At 33.9% G+C, this 16,536-nt stretch overlaps 2 protein-coding genes and 2 non-coding genes across 4 annotated transcripts; 2 read left to right on the top strand and 2 right to left on the bottom strand.

The window, feature by feature from the left end:
* Positions 1-4,778: 4,778 nt before the first annotated feature.
* On the top strand, positions 4,779-4,851 carry TRNAF-GAA. The gene has a single exon. It is a non-coding gene; the product is annotated as a tRNA-Phe (tRNA).
* A 3,295-nt stretch (positions 4,852-8,146) lies between these two features.
* TRNAA-AGC lies at positions 8,147-8,219 on the top strand. Its single transcript has one exon. It is a non-coding gene; the product is annotated as a tRNA-Ala (tRNA).
* Positions 8,220-8,353: 134 nt separating this feature from the next.
* LOC125212341 lies at positions 8,354-11,819 on the bottom strand. The gene is made up of 8 exons (XM_048112476.1): positions 11,807-11,819; positions 11,675-11,720; positions 10,805-10,844; positions 10,249-10,529; positions 10,098-10,158; positions 9,762-9,844; positions 9,276-9,626; positions 8,354-8,704 (listed from the first exon to the last, which is right to left on the bottom strand). The coding sequence occupies exons 4-8, from the start codon at positions 10,402-10,404 to the stop codon at positions 8,558-8,560; spliced, it is 798 nt and encodes a 265-aa protein (XP_047968433.1). The 5' UTR covers positions 10,405-10,529; positions 10,805-10,844; positions 11,675-11,720; positions 11,807-11,819; the 3' UTR covers positions 8,354-8,557.
* A 3,393-nt stretch (positions 11,820-15,212) lies between these two features.
* LOC125211015 (PLAT domain-containing protein 3-like) lies at positions 15,213-16,072 on the bottom strand. The gene is made up of 2 exons (XM_048110686.1): positions 15,905-16,072; positions 15,213-15,829 (listed from the first exon to the last, which is right to left on the bottom strand). Exons 1-2 carry the CDS (start codon positions 15,986-15,988, stop codon positions 15,356-15,358), a joined length of 558 nt encoding a protein of 185 aa, XP_047966643.1. The 5' UTR covers positions 15,989-16,072; the 3' UTR covers positions 15,213-15,355.
* Between the last annotated feature and the right edge of the window lie 464 nt (positions 16,073-16,536).

The following is a 16,536-nucleotide window of genomic DNA, read 5'->3' as shown; positions in this document are numbered from 1 at the left end:
CACCACTTAACACACAAAATAACATCTCCTAAAATCCCGTGTCATCTCCCAAGTGTGACATCTACTATGAGACGGAGGGAGTAGTATATTAATCCGAACCAAATCAAAATATCATAAAATTTGAAAAAGACAAAAAATTCCAAAAAATCTGAACATATATAAAATTGTTATATATATTAGGTCAAAATATTAACATAATATATTTTCTTTTAATAAAATATTTATTTAAAATATACTCCAATAGTTATTAAATAAAATCTAGATTTCCGGATTTTAGTTGTTTTAAAAAACTATCTGGACTGAATCGAGATTCGAGAATCCAAATTCACAAGAATATGGACTCAAACCCCTATTACAAAACGTTCAAGAATGTTACTCAAAGCCCAGATCTTTTGCTAGTGAACGTCTACTTGAAAAGAAAATAGAACCCTTTTTCTGTAGAACTATTTTTGATTCTTAACCCAACGGTCGGATTCTTGTTATTAATAATAGATTCCTTGTTCTGTTAAACCACATTTTACTCGTTACCCAACAGTGGGATTAGATTACTCCTAATAATCCGTTTATAAATAAATTATTACAAGAAAGATTTTTCTGGACTATTTCTACCTTGATAAGCCTTGTTCTGACAAAGATCTGTTTTCGTAATCTGGATATAAGTTAATATACATCTAAATATAATATTAATATATAACCCTGTTATCTGGAATAAATGATTTACCGGATTTAAAACTGATCAGGTTAGTTTTTTATATTATTAAATTAATTTCAATCATTTATATGGTTTCACGATTGAGTCCATTAAAGTACATGTTCAATTTAACAAGTAACTAGTACAAGTACAACTTAATTGAAAAAAATATCATCACACAAATTTATTTCTTCAATTTATATTCAAGATATTTAACCCTCTTCAATACTTGCACCCAACATCAAGATTCAGACTCTCTCTTAGGTTGTTCGTTTGTTGACGTGAATTTTTTCTAGCAGAGCATTAGTGAGAACTGAAGTGGATGTAAGAGAGGCTTTCAATATGCGCAAAGCCTGCACCAACAAACTCCATCACAACCTATATATGTACTAAAACATAAACACAAACAATAAGCCATCTTAATCAAACTGCATTACCTCTTTCAATCCTATCTGCACCTCCACTTCTTCAACATCAGATATCAGTATTTCCTGCTCGAGGATGCTAGAAGAACCGAGGTGAAAGAATAGCTAGCGACAGTTAAGTCATCTTTCACCTGATAAGTTCGCTGTCCTTCAACATAACTACCTTTGCCATGGGGAAATTTGTGAGTGCAAAGCCACGAGTAATTAGGCGTGGCTTCTTGTGTGAGGGGAAAAATATGGTTTTTGGAAACACAATCATGAACCACATTCGGTTTGATCAGCTTGTTTTCGTATCTACACTCTTGAAATGCCCATCGTCTATGAGATAGGATGCACTGCGGTGCAAGTTGTCTATGGCCGTTACACAAGTGCTACTAACAAAAGGTGCTCCACTCCTCCAGTGGAATATTCAGAAAACTAAACAGAAACTCGACAAAGTCTTCCTTAGCAAGAGCATACAAAAACTTACCTGTGGACTTTTGTGTCATCACTTTCAAACTTATGTTCTTCGAGTTGGGATTTTGTTCCATTGCAATCTCTGGTTTGGGTACCAAGTAGTTCATTTTTCCTGTTTGATTCAGAAAAATTCTGACAATGGGCTTTGGGATGTCGGAATTCACAATTCATAATCTAAAACAAATGGAAATAAGTAGTTACAACAAATATGGTTAAAAAGGGGGAGCAAGATTGAGTTATTCACCTCATTGAACCCAAACCATGTTGATTGCTCGGTTCCACCAATGCCAAGAAAGGAGATAGTCTTGGAGTATCCTTTATCATTGGGGAGTATTTTCAGATATCATATTATGAAAGATGATTTATTAGTATGTAGACTCCACCACTGCCTGTTTGGGGTTTTTTGTTGGCCCCTTTCCACTGTTAGGGCACTTGCTACATTTGAAATATTGGGGGTGGAGAACCGGGATGTCCAGTTTGAGCAAGCTGTATTTGGTTCGGATGAGCTAGTTGGGATGAGAAGAGCCTTCTTAGCCTCCTCTGTCCAGAAATGGGGGGTGTCAAGAGCTTCTAAGTTTGGGACATATTGGGTTTAAACTTGATGGGGGGCTGGCTTGTGGGTTTTGGAAAGTTTGATGATTCTTCCCAACGGCAGTGTCAAGAAGCAAACAATGTCGACGAAATTGTGGTCAGCTTCGGCAAAACACCTTATTTTTCTGTTTATTAACCATCACTTTCAACGAGAACTTGGTAGCATCAGACATCCTGCTAGCTAGTGTTTGTGGAAAAAAACAAAGACTAATGAAATCCAGTTTTTCTGCAATCACGCACTCTGTTTTTAATAGTGGAAGAAGTAAATAGTCCCTCCAGATTCGGAGACCTTTCGTTTCCTGTGCAGATTGTTGTTTCGGTTGCTGATTTAACATGCTCTTTCCAGGCATGCATTGGTATTATTAAGCTTAGAAAACAGTAAAAGACTTTATTTGTCTATTTACTCTCATGCACTATCGAATTGAACAATGGGAGGGTTGAGTGTTTGAATGGTTTTTCAGATGTACGCATGAGTACTGTTTAGTTGTTTAACTTCGCATTATTATTTAGGAATGCAAATTATGACCACTACCAAATTTGCTTTTCTTTTTTTATGGAAAAAACATTTTTCAAGGAAAGAGGTATATGGCAAGGTATTATACCTTTTCCCATTGAGAAGGTATCTTTACCTCTCCATTAAAGACAAGGTAAAAGAGAAAAAGGCAACAAAACGTCAACAGAAAAATTAATTTACGGTTGAATTATGTTTTTAATATTTTTTAACACTTTAAATTATTAGTTACTTTATATTATTTGTTAAATATATAATTGGGTTCATGTAGAGAAGGCATCTGCCTTTATATTTAATTAGTTAACGGCTGATTTATATTTTAAATATTTTTTAAGACTTTATAATTTATATTATATGATAAATGTATTGTTTAATATTTAATATTCTATGTTTAGATTATTGGTTAATATATTTAAGGATATAATCATTTACCTTTTCAATATACCCTTTCGTTTGGAGTTGGTTGTATTTTGAAACTGGATATTACACTTTTTGAGAAGGATAAACATGATATACCTTTTCTATTTACCTTTTTCTTGGAGTTGCTCTTAGTCGTTCAATAGACTTCTCATGGATCTTTTTTTATTTGTAAAGTTTAATGAAAATATTAATTCTGTTTTACAGTGTTTTCAATCGTGCTAAATATACCCTGATTAAAATGCATTTGCTCAGTCTGACTGGCCAAAAAAATTGTATGATTACAACATGAATACTTTCGAATAGACTTTGAACATACTCTGAGCTGATTCATTGCAGAAAACTTTAGACCAGTCATGTCCAGATTCTTGACGCATGTGCCTAACTTCTTTGTTGCATACGGCCATATATCACAAGTAAGATAAATAAACTGTTATAACTTATATGCATATTAGTACATGTTAACAGATGCTCATTCTCAAGTGCTTGAACTCACCAATATCACACGATGTCTATACTCATTCATTTGGATGTGTGATTAAATATAATAGTGAATCTGAAAAGGGAGATTAAAACTTCATTAGGAAGTAATGGTTGACAGAATGTTCTGCACAAGGATTGAAGAAATGCCACTTCTCATATGACTTTTGTCAAGTGTAGATAGACGATAGTATTATAAAACTCCTGAACCAGTATAAGAGATATACTCAAATGTCAAATCTAAAAGCCAAAGCATTTTATGGGCGTTTGAAACATAAATCTCACCATGTCTCTTGTTCTTACCCATAATTACATACTACAGATTTTAATTCATCACCAATATTTAATATCCTTTCTTTTCACAATTAGGTTGACCCTAAACTGAAAACAGAACAGTTAGAGCAAATTGCCAAAACTGGAAAGTCTTCTTCAATGGCTCATCAAACATTAGCAGCCCACAAATGCAAACATCCACACAACGAAAAAAATAGGAATGCAGCGGTGAAAACTAATGTCACCTTTTTCCATGAGGATTTGAAACTGTTGTACCCCTCAATCCCATAACAAGTGAGAGTATTCCTTTCATGGAAAAAACAACACTCTATCTCTCTCTTACTTTTTCTCTCTATTTTTTCACTCCTAAAAATTTGTGCCCAAAAGAAATGTCTCACATGTAAATTCATTTAGTTATGAGCACAATTGATTTTATTTCTTCAGACCAACTCAAGAAAATTGGGACCCAAAATTTTCTAGCTTGAGCTCAAATATTGTGTTGTACCAATAACTATAAGTAGCAAAGTGATGTATGTTTGCAATTCACATGCACCAATTGTGATGTGGAGCAAGACTATAGTGAAAATGCTGCACTCGGCATAAGTACCACCTTCACTCTCATAGATGGATTAAGAAATATAAAAACACACCTAAGAGTATGGATGCAACGAACTAATCAAGTTATTATTGTTCAATAATTATTCGTTCTTTAATGGAGTAGAACTCGAATATTGAAATTTTCAATTCGATGTCTCCACTTATTAACTCTCTATTTACTAGTGTTATATACAGTCAAGCATGCATGTAACTCCTCGTCTTCATCTTACAGTGCTCCCAAAGATAAATACTTATGATACTTTTAAAAATTAAAAACTAATAGTATTACAAAAGATGTACCAGTTTAAATATGTTAGTTCTGCAAAAACAAACATGTGCGGGGATAGCTCAGTTGGGAGAGCGTCAGACTGAAGATCTGAAGGTCACGTGTTCGATCCACGTTCACCGCATTTTTCTATTTTTAATCTAATTTTTTTGAGTTTATTCATAATTTCAGTAATTAGCCTATTATTTCGGTTTGTATACATATTAGCTCATCCAATTCCCTTGTTTGACTTATTTCGGGTCCGAAACCATCAATAATACTTTCATGTCTCAATTAAAATTTTAGTAGTATTTGCACATTTGAGTATGCACAAAATATATTCTCTTTGTTTCACTTTAGTTTATATACAGTGGTGGATGGCAACTGGAAGATAGACTTACTGTGTTCATCATACTTAGGGCTGGCAAAACATAACGAAATATCGAAATACCGCACTTACCGTACCGAAAAATACCGAAAATACCGAATTTTGGTATACCGCACTTTCGGTACGGTATGATCCCTTTACCGTGTAGATTAAGGTACGGTAAAGGTATGGATTTTGCATATACCACGGTATACCGCATCATACCGCAATTACGTATGTAAGTAAATTACGGTATATACCGTAATTTTGCGTGATATACCTTTAATAAATATATATTTTTTGATATATATATTATTTATAAAATTATAATATTTATATTTTTAAAACTAAGAGAGAATAAAGTAACAGAGATAATTTTTTGCTAAATATAAAAATGACTTACTTATAATGAGACATCACATAAAGGAATACGACGGGCTTATCTTGGGACGTTAGGGAGTACTCAAATATACTACGTACAAATTTTTTGGGTATACCAAAATTTTTCACTACAAGATAGTACATTGGTGAAATTTTTTGATATGAATTTTTATACTCCTTCGTTGCATAAAAATATATGCATTTAAAATAACACGAGAATTCTTAAAATTATTGTAAAATTGGTAAAATAAGAAAGAGAAGGTGAAGAGTATTTAAAGTAGTGTTAGTGGGATCTACATTAAGTGTTTAATGATTTGTAATGATGAGTCATGGTGGTTTAAATTGTAAATAAATTGATATACTCCATATGAGTAAGTTGAGGACAAATTTCCATAAATAAAATTGCTCATATTTTTATGGGACAGTGGACGTGGAAAATACACATATTTTTATAGGATAGAGGAAGTATACCGCTATATATCGAAAACTTAGCACTCCCTTCATTCCCTCATAGCCGAGTCGCATCTTTTTGCACTCACTTCTTTTCAAACTACGCCCTAGCCATCCGATTGGGGATGATAAGTTATTGTGAAGTGCGTTTAGTATCATTGAGTGCTGCGTTCGAACGTAGAAATCGCGAAACCTTCGGTGTCAAAATGACTTGAAATTCGCACGGTGCATGTGAAACGCGATTTGAGGGAAAGCAACGCGACATTGTCGCAATGACGGACGATGGATTTTGGCCATCCGACATTGTTTAGGGTGAAAACGACGCCATCGCTTTTTTCGACTTAGTTTTAATTTTCTATTTTGTGTTTTATTTCCTTTTGAATTTCTAGGTTTCTAGACGCTTATAAATATAATTTTTTTTTGTCCTTGGACTAGCTTGATTTTGATAATAATATTTTTCGTTTCACGAAAACTAGGGTTTCTCTAATTACTTCTCCGTTTAGTGTGTTTTCTCTATATGTTTTGCATCACGAGTCTCAACAAATCATTCCAGATAACAATAGAAAATATGCGTTCTCTATTCGAAACCAATGTCTTTGTAAAACCATGATGTTTCAATACCGTATAATTAAATACTTCCTGTCTCGCTTAGTCCAATGACTTTTCGCATTGTTTTGTAAAAATGATAATAAATAGTTAAGTGGAGAAATAATAAAGTAAAAGAGAATAATATAGAGAAGAGTCTTATATACATTATTCTCTTTTTTACTTTACTATTTTTCCACTTTAAATATTTATTATCATTTTTACAAAACGAGTGAAAAGTCAATGGACTCATAAAGCGGGACGGAGGAGTATTAAAACAACCTTAAGTGCGCCCAAAGTTGGTAGCCAAGGCAGAAAACTAAGCATACTTATATTTAATAGTATAATGGAATATAGACGGAATGGAATGAAAGTTCAAAGGAAATGTAAAAGAATATGTCATTTCATTCCTATTTGCATTCTATTCCTACATTCAATCCATTCTACCAGCATTTCATTATATCATATCAAGAGGGACCTTATTTGAACTAAAATTCATTATAGGTTTTATAATATTTGAGGTTTTGGTATCAATTAAAACACTTAATTGTAACAATATTTCCCAACAAATAGTACTCCCTCTTCACGAAAAATATGACACATTGCTATTTTGTTGTCCACGTAAAAATAGGACACATTCAAAAAGGAAGGTTTTCAACAACCTATCTACTTTTTTCCTTCTCTCTTACTAACAATATAGATCCTACATTCCACTAACACTACTTCTCTCTAATTTTTTTCCATTCTCTCTTACTTTACCAATTCTACATTAAAACTCGTGTCATTCACAAAGTGTCCTATTTTTCATGGACGGAGGGAGTATTTTTTTGACGTTTCCAAATTTACTAAGACTTTTGTTAATATGTGCGAAACTTGGATCAAATAAGACACATAGGACCATTCGGTTTGCAAGATTGTTTTTCATAGTTGAATATGAATTGTGTTTGAGCCATGAGATTGAATCTTATACCTTAATTCTACATGGATAATCTTATGATCATGAGTTATAACCACCCCTACAACTAAAGTACTTAATCCTAAATAAATAATCACGTTATTGCAAAAGAACTGCATCATGGATTCAAACTTGGTAATTTGGCTTTTGTTGACGAAATTAAAGATGCAACTATGCAAGTTACCTAATCCATCTCGGGTAAGCTTGAAAGCCAAAGCTCATTGTCAAGGATTATGACACTAAATTTCCACGTTATTTATGACATATTGATACCAATACCATAGTGCATGTGATTTTGGATATAATACAGATAAAAAAATACACTACAGAAAAAAATATTGCTTCTCTTCAAGTGAGCTCTTTTTTATTTAGATTTTTGTTGGTTCATTTATTAAGCTAATTATGATCGTTTTCCCCTTATTTTCATAATCCGTATTTAAGAAGCGTTAGACAGTCATTTTACTCCTTGGTGAGATAAGAGTCATAGACTCATAAGACATATTTCATTTCTTATTTTTTGTGCATATCAAACCTGGAAACTAACCCTTCTTTATCGTTTCTCTTTGCTTCCATGGACTCTTTTTCACGCTCATTTCCCATGCATTATTTATTACTCACTCTGTCCCAGATAATTCGGGACAGTTTGGATATTCATTACAAAAAATCGGTATCACAAAGCATCATACAAATAAGGTTTAGTTTGGGGGTGTAGCTCATATGGTAGAGCGCTCGCTTAGCATGCGAAAGGTCCGGGGTTCGATTCCCCGCACCTCCATTTTGTTCTTGTATCTCTACTGGTTTCAACTTATCATCATTAAATCTGGATTTAGTTTTCATTGTACTATTTTTTTGTTTTTCAGCTTAAACATACTCACCTGAACCTACTTACGAGACGGTTGAGACTCGAGAGATGAGAACTTTGCAGAATAGGTAATTCAGAATAGTGATAACTCCTACAAAATGATGCAACAATATATCTGCGCCATGCTACACATTTGTACAATCAAATCTACACGCCCGTGAAGCTGTATGTCTTGGTCATGCATCACGAACGCAAGTTAGCTACTTGGATCTGCATATAGTTGCTAAGGACTACGGCACTGCTAATCCAAATCAATCCATCTGGCTACTTAACAGGGAGTCGATGTTGGGAGTCACAATAGCTGTCATGTCTGGTCCTCCCAAATCACAGCACCGTTTATCCTTTATGTTGACCGCCATAACATTTTGATGGAAAGTGCAGGCAGTACCAGAAGAAACCTGCAAGCCATGCCATAATGTTACAGATGATAGGATCAATTTTGAAAAGATACAAATAGATTACGGTGCAACTATAACCGGTATTTATTTATGTCCAGAATAAAACACCCACACAGCCCTGAAAACATGTCATCCTGACCACTTGAGTCTACATTGGCTAAGATCAAGTTCATTCAGCTAAACCTACAGTCACGATTCGTGACTGTTATGATAACATAGGAGGGCAATGCAGAAGTTGCTGTTATGATAAAAATGGAGAAAATACTTCATAACTTTGAGCCTAATATAAATAGGAAAACTGAAGCTTACTTATGGCTATAACGCTATTTCTATTGGTATTTGGTAATTAGCTTTAAATGAATTAAAGCTAAAATGTTGTCTATAAGGGTTTCCTGAAACCATGTCCTTCAGTTAATCTATACAGTTTGTCCAGCAGAAAATGGCTAGCACGCAATACAGTTTCCAGGACAGGGCAGAAAATTAGTAAGCATGAATTCCAACAGAAATGATGTGTCAACAGAAACAGGATTAGGAAAGTACAAAAGCATGAAGCAGGGTAAAAATGACTCACATTATACATGATATCTCCTAACTTGAACTTAACAGCACCACTTTTGTAGACCAACATCTTGCCCATGTATCCCTCAGGAAACTCCTCCAAACTGGTGTCTTTTTTACGTGGGGAACCACTCATTATGAAGCTTCCAGCTATTTCTTTCTCTTTTATGCCATGAGAGTTGCCAGAAGATTTTGCAACACTGCCAACCATTACTTTCTCCTTTCCTTTCCCGATTTTCACTGATTTTTCTACTGCTCTCAAGTTATCATCTGTTTCTCTCCTGTTGGCATATCCTGGTGCTCTGCCTACAGGAAGATTGGGAGGAAACTTGAAAACAAGCATCCTAGGTGTATCGTCTTTTTCCTGTGAATGAAAAGAAGCAAAATGGACCGAAAATCAGAAATCTAATATCAAAAGATGAGGAGGATATCTATAATTACATTTACAAGGAGACACACGAACAAACATGTTCAATATTAAATCAAATATAATACTGACCAGCAAGCCAAGAATTGAAGCAGAATTTAGAGATTTTTCATCATACTCCTTAGCATCCTCGAATTCAGCTTTATCAAGAATTTCTGGAGGAAGCAAAACAGAAAAGAATTACTATTATTGCCACATGGTAGATTTTAATTTACAAAACTCAGAAGACAGGCTATAAGGTTGAAGAATCAAGTTATTTTAGCTATCCTAATCTGATTGTATTTATTATATTTTTCCTTCACAAAAGCATTTCATTAGTGGGACCACCCAGATCCCCTGCAGCCCCATACTGTTCCTCAATAAAATGGGTACTAAAAAGCTCTTCATTGTAATACATCAGAGAGATACCTGGGTTTCCAGAATGAGGTTTCCTAAGAGGTAGTTCAGTAGGATACAAACTATTATAATCCTGCGGACAAAGTTGAAGACATAAGCTCAACCTCAGTATTTTTCTCCATATAGTTTGGAAAAGGGATAGGATTAAGAAAATTGTCTTTACCCAAGGGGCTCGATATTCTTTCTTCTTCTTCTTCTTCTTCTTCTTCTTCTTCTTCTTCTTCTTCTTCTTCACAGTAGCACCACCAGTTTCATCAACAATATTGTCAGTGACGTCTTGTGTTCTTGCAGAGGATGTAGAAGTAAAATAATCTTGCATTTCGCCGGTGGTAGATGCTTCTGAGTAGGCCGAAGAACTTCCATCATCAGCCCTTTGCCTTTGTCTGCTTGAGCCTGTTATGGTACTTGATTCAACTTCGTGTGAAAAGGCAACTTGCACTGGAGCTGTGGTTTCAAATTCAAACATAGTTTCATAATGAGACATAACAAAAATACCATAATACTGTCTGAAACCTGATAAAAATTGCTATACTAATAGGTTTATGTTTCTCTATCCTGTACAAAACAAATAATTACGTTTCTCATTTACAAAGGCAAAGGCCATACCCAATAGCACCAGCTAATATTTGTCATTAAATAAATTTACAAAGTGGCACCCATATTAAACAACTAAAAATTATATTAACTGCAACCTAACGAGATTTCAGAAAAGAGATTACATTTCTTCTCCACTTTTACTCCCGGCTTTGCTAGATGCCCCTACAAATTGGGAAATTGAAGCAGTCAGAAACATCTATCAGGCAATAATTACCTCAGAAATACATTGATAAGCTAGGACTACAATCTTTCCCATGTTATAGCAATGCAAAGGGCTGCAAAAAGTTTAATCACTGCAACATATCTACTCAAACCAAAAGATGAAAATCCACTGGAAGCAAACATATTGCAACAATATGATATGATTAAGGAGGAAGCCATATAACATTGAAAAGCAAAAAAATGGTTCTATCCTATATATGTACACAACCATATCAAAACCCAAATTTTCATCTATTTTAAGAGATTTAACACGAATGTAACTAGTCCCTGTTGTAATTGGTTTCAGGGTGAATCATGCACATAAAACTAAATCAAGAAAACAGATCCTTGTTCTAACCAGAAACCATTCAGCAAAAGATTAAATAAACACGAAAAGTAGTCTGATCATACAACTAAGTTTCTTAACATTTTCTGTCAATCTCAATTTAATTCTTCAGCTAAATTAAATATTCTCTGTAGTAATTACTAAAGCACTTGTATAAGTAACTTATAGTGTAAAAGTTTTTCCCGCAAGTTCATCATGGTAGAGCGGTAGAGAATTATCCCTCTTAAATTTTGCAATAAATAAATCATTCAAAACCTTTAATTACAATGTCAATGAGAAGCAAGCTCATGTGATTATGTGAGTAGGGAAAGTGCAACAAGACCACAGCTGTGTTCCTAAAATCCCTCAAGTTCAAAACGAAATAATTGATTCTGATAATTTATCTTTCCTTAATCGGCAGACAAAATTGGAGAGCGAAAAAAAAGTAAATAGGAGAGAGAATTTCGGAAACTCCGCGGGCAGGGAATCGCTGCGTTCCGCCATCATCGCCACTGCAAAGTTCATTCCAACATCAGTCTTGAGAATTATACATAGAAAATGGAAATACAAGCCGGTTGTGGAGGTTTGTTAAGAGTACATTGCAGTTGAAACGGATTTGAGTTTGAGGTTTTGGAACTATTTATGAACCTGAGAAATCACAAACAGAAAAAAATCAGATAATAATACCACTTAATTAAGAATGCGTATGACAATGAAGCGCAGACCCTTTTTGGACGTTTGGGGAGGGTCGGATCCATAAATGGCCCCTGGCAGCACCTTGAAAGTGCTCGTTGAAATTGGGGGTTTCGAATTCGGTAAAAGCAGCCAAAGGAAGAAGGTAGCTCAGATCTCGGAATTGAGGGGGGAGACGGGAAGTGTTTAGGAAGTTATCTCGGAATTGAAAAAAGGGGTAGAGAAGGAAACTCATTAATTAATCATGTTTTAACTGTACTACTTTTAAATTAATCTTCATACCGCTCTGTCAGCAATGAATATTAATATAATTATTTATACCTTTTTTATAACAGAACTCACATTCACATTCGGTTTGAATTATAATTTTTAAAGAAACGTAAAAAAATGTTTGAATAACTTAGTTGTATCAGTCTAATTATTAGTTTTACTTAACCGTGAGTGGGGATATAAATTTGGGAAAGATAAAATAATTTTGAAAAGAAACTTATCTCTATAAAAAGGAGTAGCGAGTCCGATGGGGGGAGTAGCCGCAAATTCGGATACCCATGGGTACCCAAAACCAAAAAATTCCCAAAAAATTTTAAAAAAAATCCATTCAAAATGATGATTAACGGGTCCCCATACGCAAACGTGTTCGCTATTTCGGTTTTAAAAAATTACTAAAATTTTAAATTTTTCTATTTATATAAAATATTGGGCGAAATAAATTTCTCTTCCCTTAAAAAAAAACGTTTTTTTTAGTTTTATTAAAAAAAAAAGTTTATAAAATAAACTTCTATCTCATTTTTTCATTTTTTTTTTCTTCTTCTTAACTTTCTTTTATATATTGACTATTATTAAAAGTTTAAACTTTCAATTTTAATGTTTTAGTTTTTTCGTTACGATTCTACTACCCTAAGTTTAAATGGGGTTTAAAAAATAAATTTACCCTACGGGCCGCCTTACTAAATAAAAATTTTAATTACAATCATAATTAATCGGGTTTAATTGAATTAGTGGGTTTTGGGTTTTGAGCCCTAAATCTGAAAATTAAAAATTAACTCCCAAAAACCCATCCCCAAACCCCAAAATTTTTTTTTGGGAAAAAAAATTTTTTGGGTGGGGACCCGTATCCCCAAAACCGAGAACAAAATTTGCACCGGGTGGGGTTTAATTGAGAGTGGAAATAACCAAAACATGGTAATGCAAAGGGAGAAACTTGACAAAATTAGTAAGGTGTCGTTTGGTTTATTAGATAAAATAGTAGCAATATATAGAATTTATAGTAGAGTTAAAAATAAAATTTTCCAAAAGCTGAAAAATTTTTTAATTAACTAAAAACGGATAAAATGGAATTAATAAAAATTCGGGGCTAGGGGAAAAAAAAATTGCCTGTCAATGGATGGGAGGGGGTTCCCCCTATAAACCATTGGCGAAATAGATTATTGTTCCTATACGGTTTGGAAATTTTTTAGATATGGTTTAAACGTTGAAGTTTTATTATAATGATACATCATTTAAGATGGGAGAGATCTTTTTATTTGAATTCATTATGATGTTGGGGGGCCCCCTTGAATAAGGGGTCGGGGGCCTTGGGTCGGGGGCGGCCCCCCGTTAAAAATTCATCAAATGTAATTTAAACAAAAACAATTTAAATTTTAAACCTTTTGAAAATTAGTTATTTTTTGAATTCCCAATAACCGTTTCTTTAAGAGGCGGTTCGTCTTCTTCAAATTCGATCGATTCTTTTTTTGTACAATCTTTTTATCAACATATTGTAGTAAATCTTCAATTTTTGATCAAATATTTTGGGAGAAACCAAAATTTATTTGATCTTAAAATGATATCTTCAGACTTTGGGAAACCCCTTTTTTTCAATATTCAAATTCTCCCAAAAATACGCAACTACTACTATGGAGTATTGACATCAAAAATTTATTTTTTTAGAAAAGGAAGAGGATAAGAAAAACTTTCATCATTTTTTCCTTTTATCAAGAAGATAGTATAATCTAAGATTAAGTTGTGAGACTATTTAGTAGAAGGGGTTGACAATGACTAATTATCCCTGATATCCATCTTAGATTAAGTAATGAGGTTCAATATCATGAACCAACATAATACTCGACTGTTCCATAGTAATGGAGGTGTTTCTTTCAGACGGAGATTAAAAAATTTGTTTAAGCAGAGTTAAGTAAAAGAAGAATAAAGTGGTGGAATAATTAGTCATAGCTAATCCCTATATGACTAAAATAATCTCACAACTCAATCCTATATTATATCTTAGTACTCCCTCCGTCCTAACTAAGTTGAGTCAAAACTTTTGGGCACGGAGATTAAGAAATTGTGTTGAAAAGTAAGATAGAGGAATAAAGTAGGAAAGATATAAAGAGAGTAAAATAGGTAATGGAATAAAGTAAGAGTGAATGAATGTTTTGTTTTTAGTCAAAAAAAGAAATGACTCAACTTAGTTTGAACATCTCAAAAAGGAATACGATTCAACTTAGTTAGAATGAAGGAAATATTATTTTATTTAGGAAATCGAATACCAATTAGATTATTAGGTGTATAGTAGCATTTTGTTGCTTTCAATGCGAATCGGCTACACTAATTAGTTAGGAGGTTAGTTAGCTTAGTGTAGTGAATATGCCATATTGACATGAAAATAAACAATAAAAACACGCATTACAATCAATTAATGCAAGTAGTAAATGTTCTTGTCTCCCATATTCATTTATCTCTTAGCTTCCTTGCAAAACTCCTCGATCATAGTCGTCATTGACGTCGGAAGACAGAGATGGTATCGTGTTCATTACTAACATATACTTTTGTGGACTATGCTCATATAAAGAACCCATGAAAAAATAAAAAAGAAAACCACCATCAAGGTCATTACTTACATATACTTCAAATTCACAATTGTATATTGTATATTGTATATAATATATTATATATCTAATTGACATATCTTTGATTGTTTAATTGGAGACACTTTCAAGTAAATTTCGGGACACTTTTTAATAGTGTCTTAATGTTAGTAAGGATGTGAAAACTAGGACGCTTTTATGAATTGCGTTGGAAAATATGTTGAAGACGCAATTTAAAAGTGTCTTCAAATTAATTCACCGATGCTTGCTAATTGCGTATTTATTTTAATTTGGCACGCTACCAATAAGGACGCTTTTTAAAGCGTCGGTGAAATATTTAGAAACAAAAAATAGTGTCCCGAATTAACTTTAAAAGCGTCCTTAGATGTGTTTTTTTATAGTAGTGTCATGTCATGTATGTTAATAATACTATTATTCAAACTAAACTTGACTATTTCAGTTTTTTTTACATGTGAGCTAGAAAAAATAGTAGACTGACTTAAATTTTGCAAGCAAACAAACTCTATTTTATTTACTTGAAAAACGGAAAACAAAGCCTTGTTCGATCAATTTAATCTCACTAGAACAATATAAAAACTCATCGCACTTCACTTTGCAGCAGCCGCAGAAACAGATCCAATGGGCCTCGCGAAAACAAATGGGCCAACACTTTTCCGGGCCGCAAAATCTCCACAGCCGTTAACAACAGCCGACAAGTTGTAGGGCGGCGCATCCCTGGAGAGCCACTGGTCCACGTAGAAAATGGACTGGCTGCAGCCCATGCGGTGCCCCGTGGAGGTGATCTCCACGGAGTTACAGAGCCAGCCGTGGTGGGACCCGGCGCCATCAGAGGTGATATTGATCTTGCAAATGGGGGCCCCGATGCAGGGCGCGAGGCCCGTGAAAACATCGACACTTCCCCTCTCCAAGTAGTCGTGTTTTGGGCCCTTGAGGCCCCATTCCTTGAGGTCCGGGATCCAAACCGAGGCCTTGCTCGAGTCGCTCAGCGTCACGCTGATTTTCGAGTTGGTCCCTGCTTTCACCACTGATCCCGTCTCCACATACAGTGTGTAAACACAATCCTACGTCAAAAAAACAATTAAAGGTCACCATGATCATAAAAATTAAACAAACTCGATTACATAAGAATCACACACAGGAGAAGATGCGGATGAGGTGATCACGAAAAGGGTGGCGACGAGCGAAGCTGTGGCGTGTATCAACCCGATGTGACTGGACATCTTTCTCTACCGATGGTCGTAAAATACCTATTTACTTCTCGACTAATCAATACTAGTTGTATAAAACTGTGTATAGATATTGTATTGTATGATTCAAATAGATATATAGATATTGCATGTGCTCTATTTATAGCTAGTTCATCGTACAGATAATTCTTCTTGATCTGTGTATTACTTATTCAACTCTAACAAACATAACAAAATTTTGGCGTTTGACTAGCTCAATCATTATACTACATAAAGTTGTGATTCAGACAAAGTATATCAATAAGAAATAGGAGTACTATTTACTAATTAAAAAGGTTTAAGGAAATAAATTATTTACTTAATAATAAAATTATTATCATAAAATTATGAAATAGTGATAAAAGTAAATATACTTGTCATATTACTATAATCCAATTTTACTTCTTAAAAATGTGATTGCCACATATATGATGTTCATGGAGGCAAGTACACCGCTACATGTTAGATAAAATATAAAAAAAAAATACATATATAAACGTGAATAATTTATATACAAAGCGAGATTTTGATTTTAAGTAAAC

This window comes from Salvia hispanica, chromosome 3 (genome assembly GCF_023119035.1).
Source record: "Salvia hispanica cultivar TCC Black 2014 chromosome 3, UniMelb_Shisp_WGS_1.0, whole genome shotgun sequence".
NCBI classification, from domain to species: domain Eukaryota; kingdom Viridiplantae; phylum Streptophyta; class Magnoliopsida; order Lamiales; family Lamiaceae; genus Salvia; species Salvia hispanica.
This window is presented reverse-complemented; position numbering and strand designations above follow the sequence as displayed.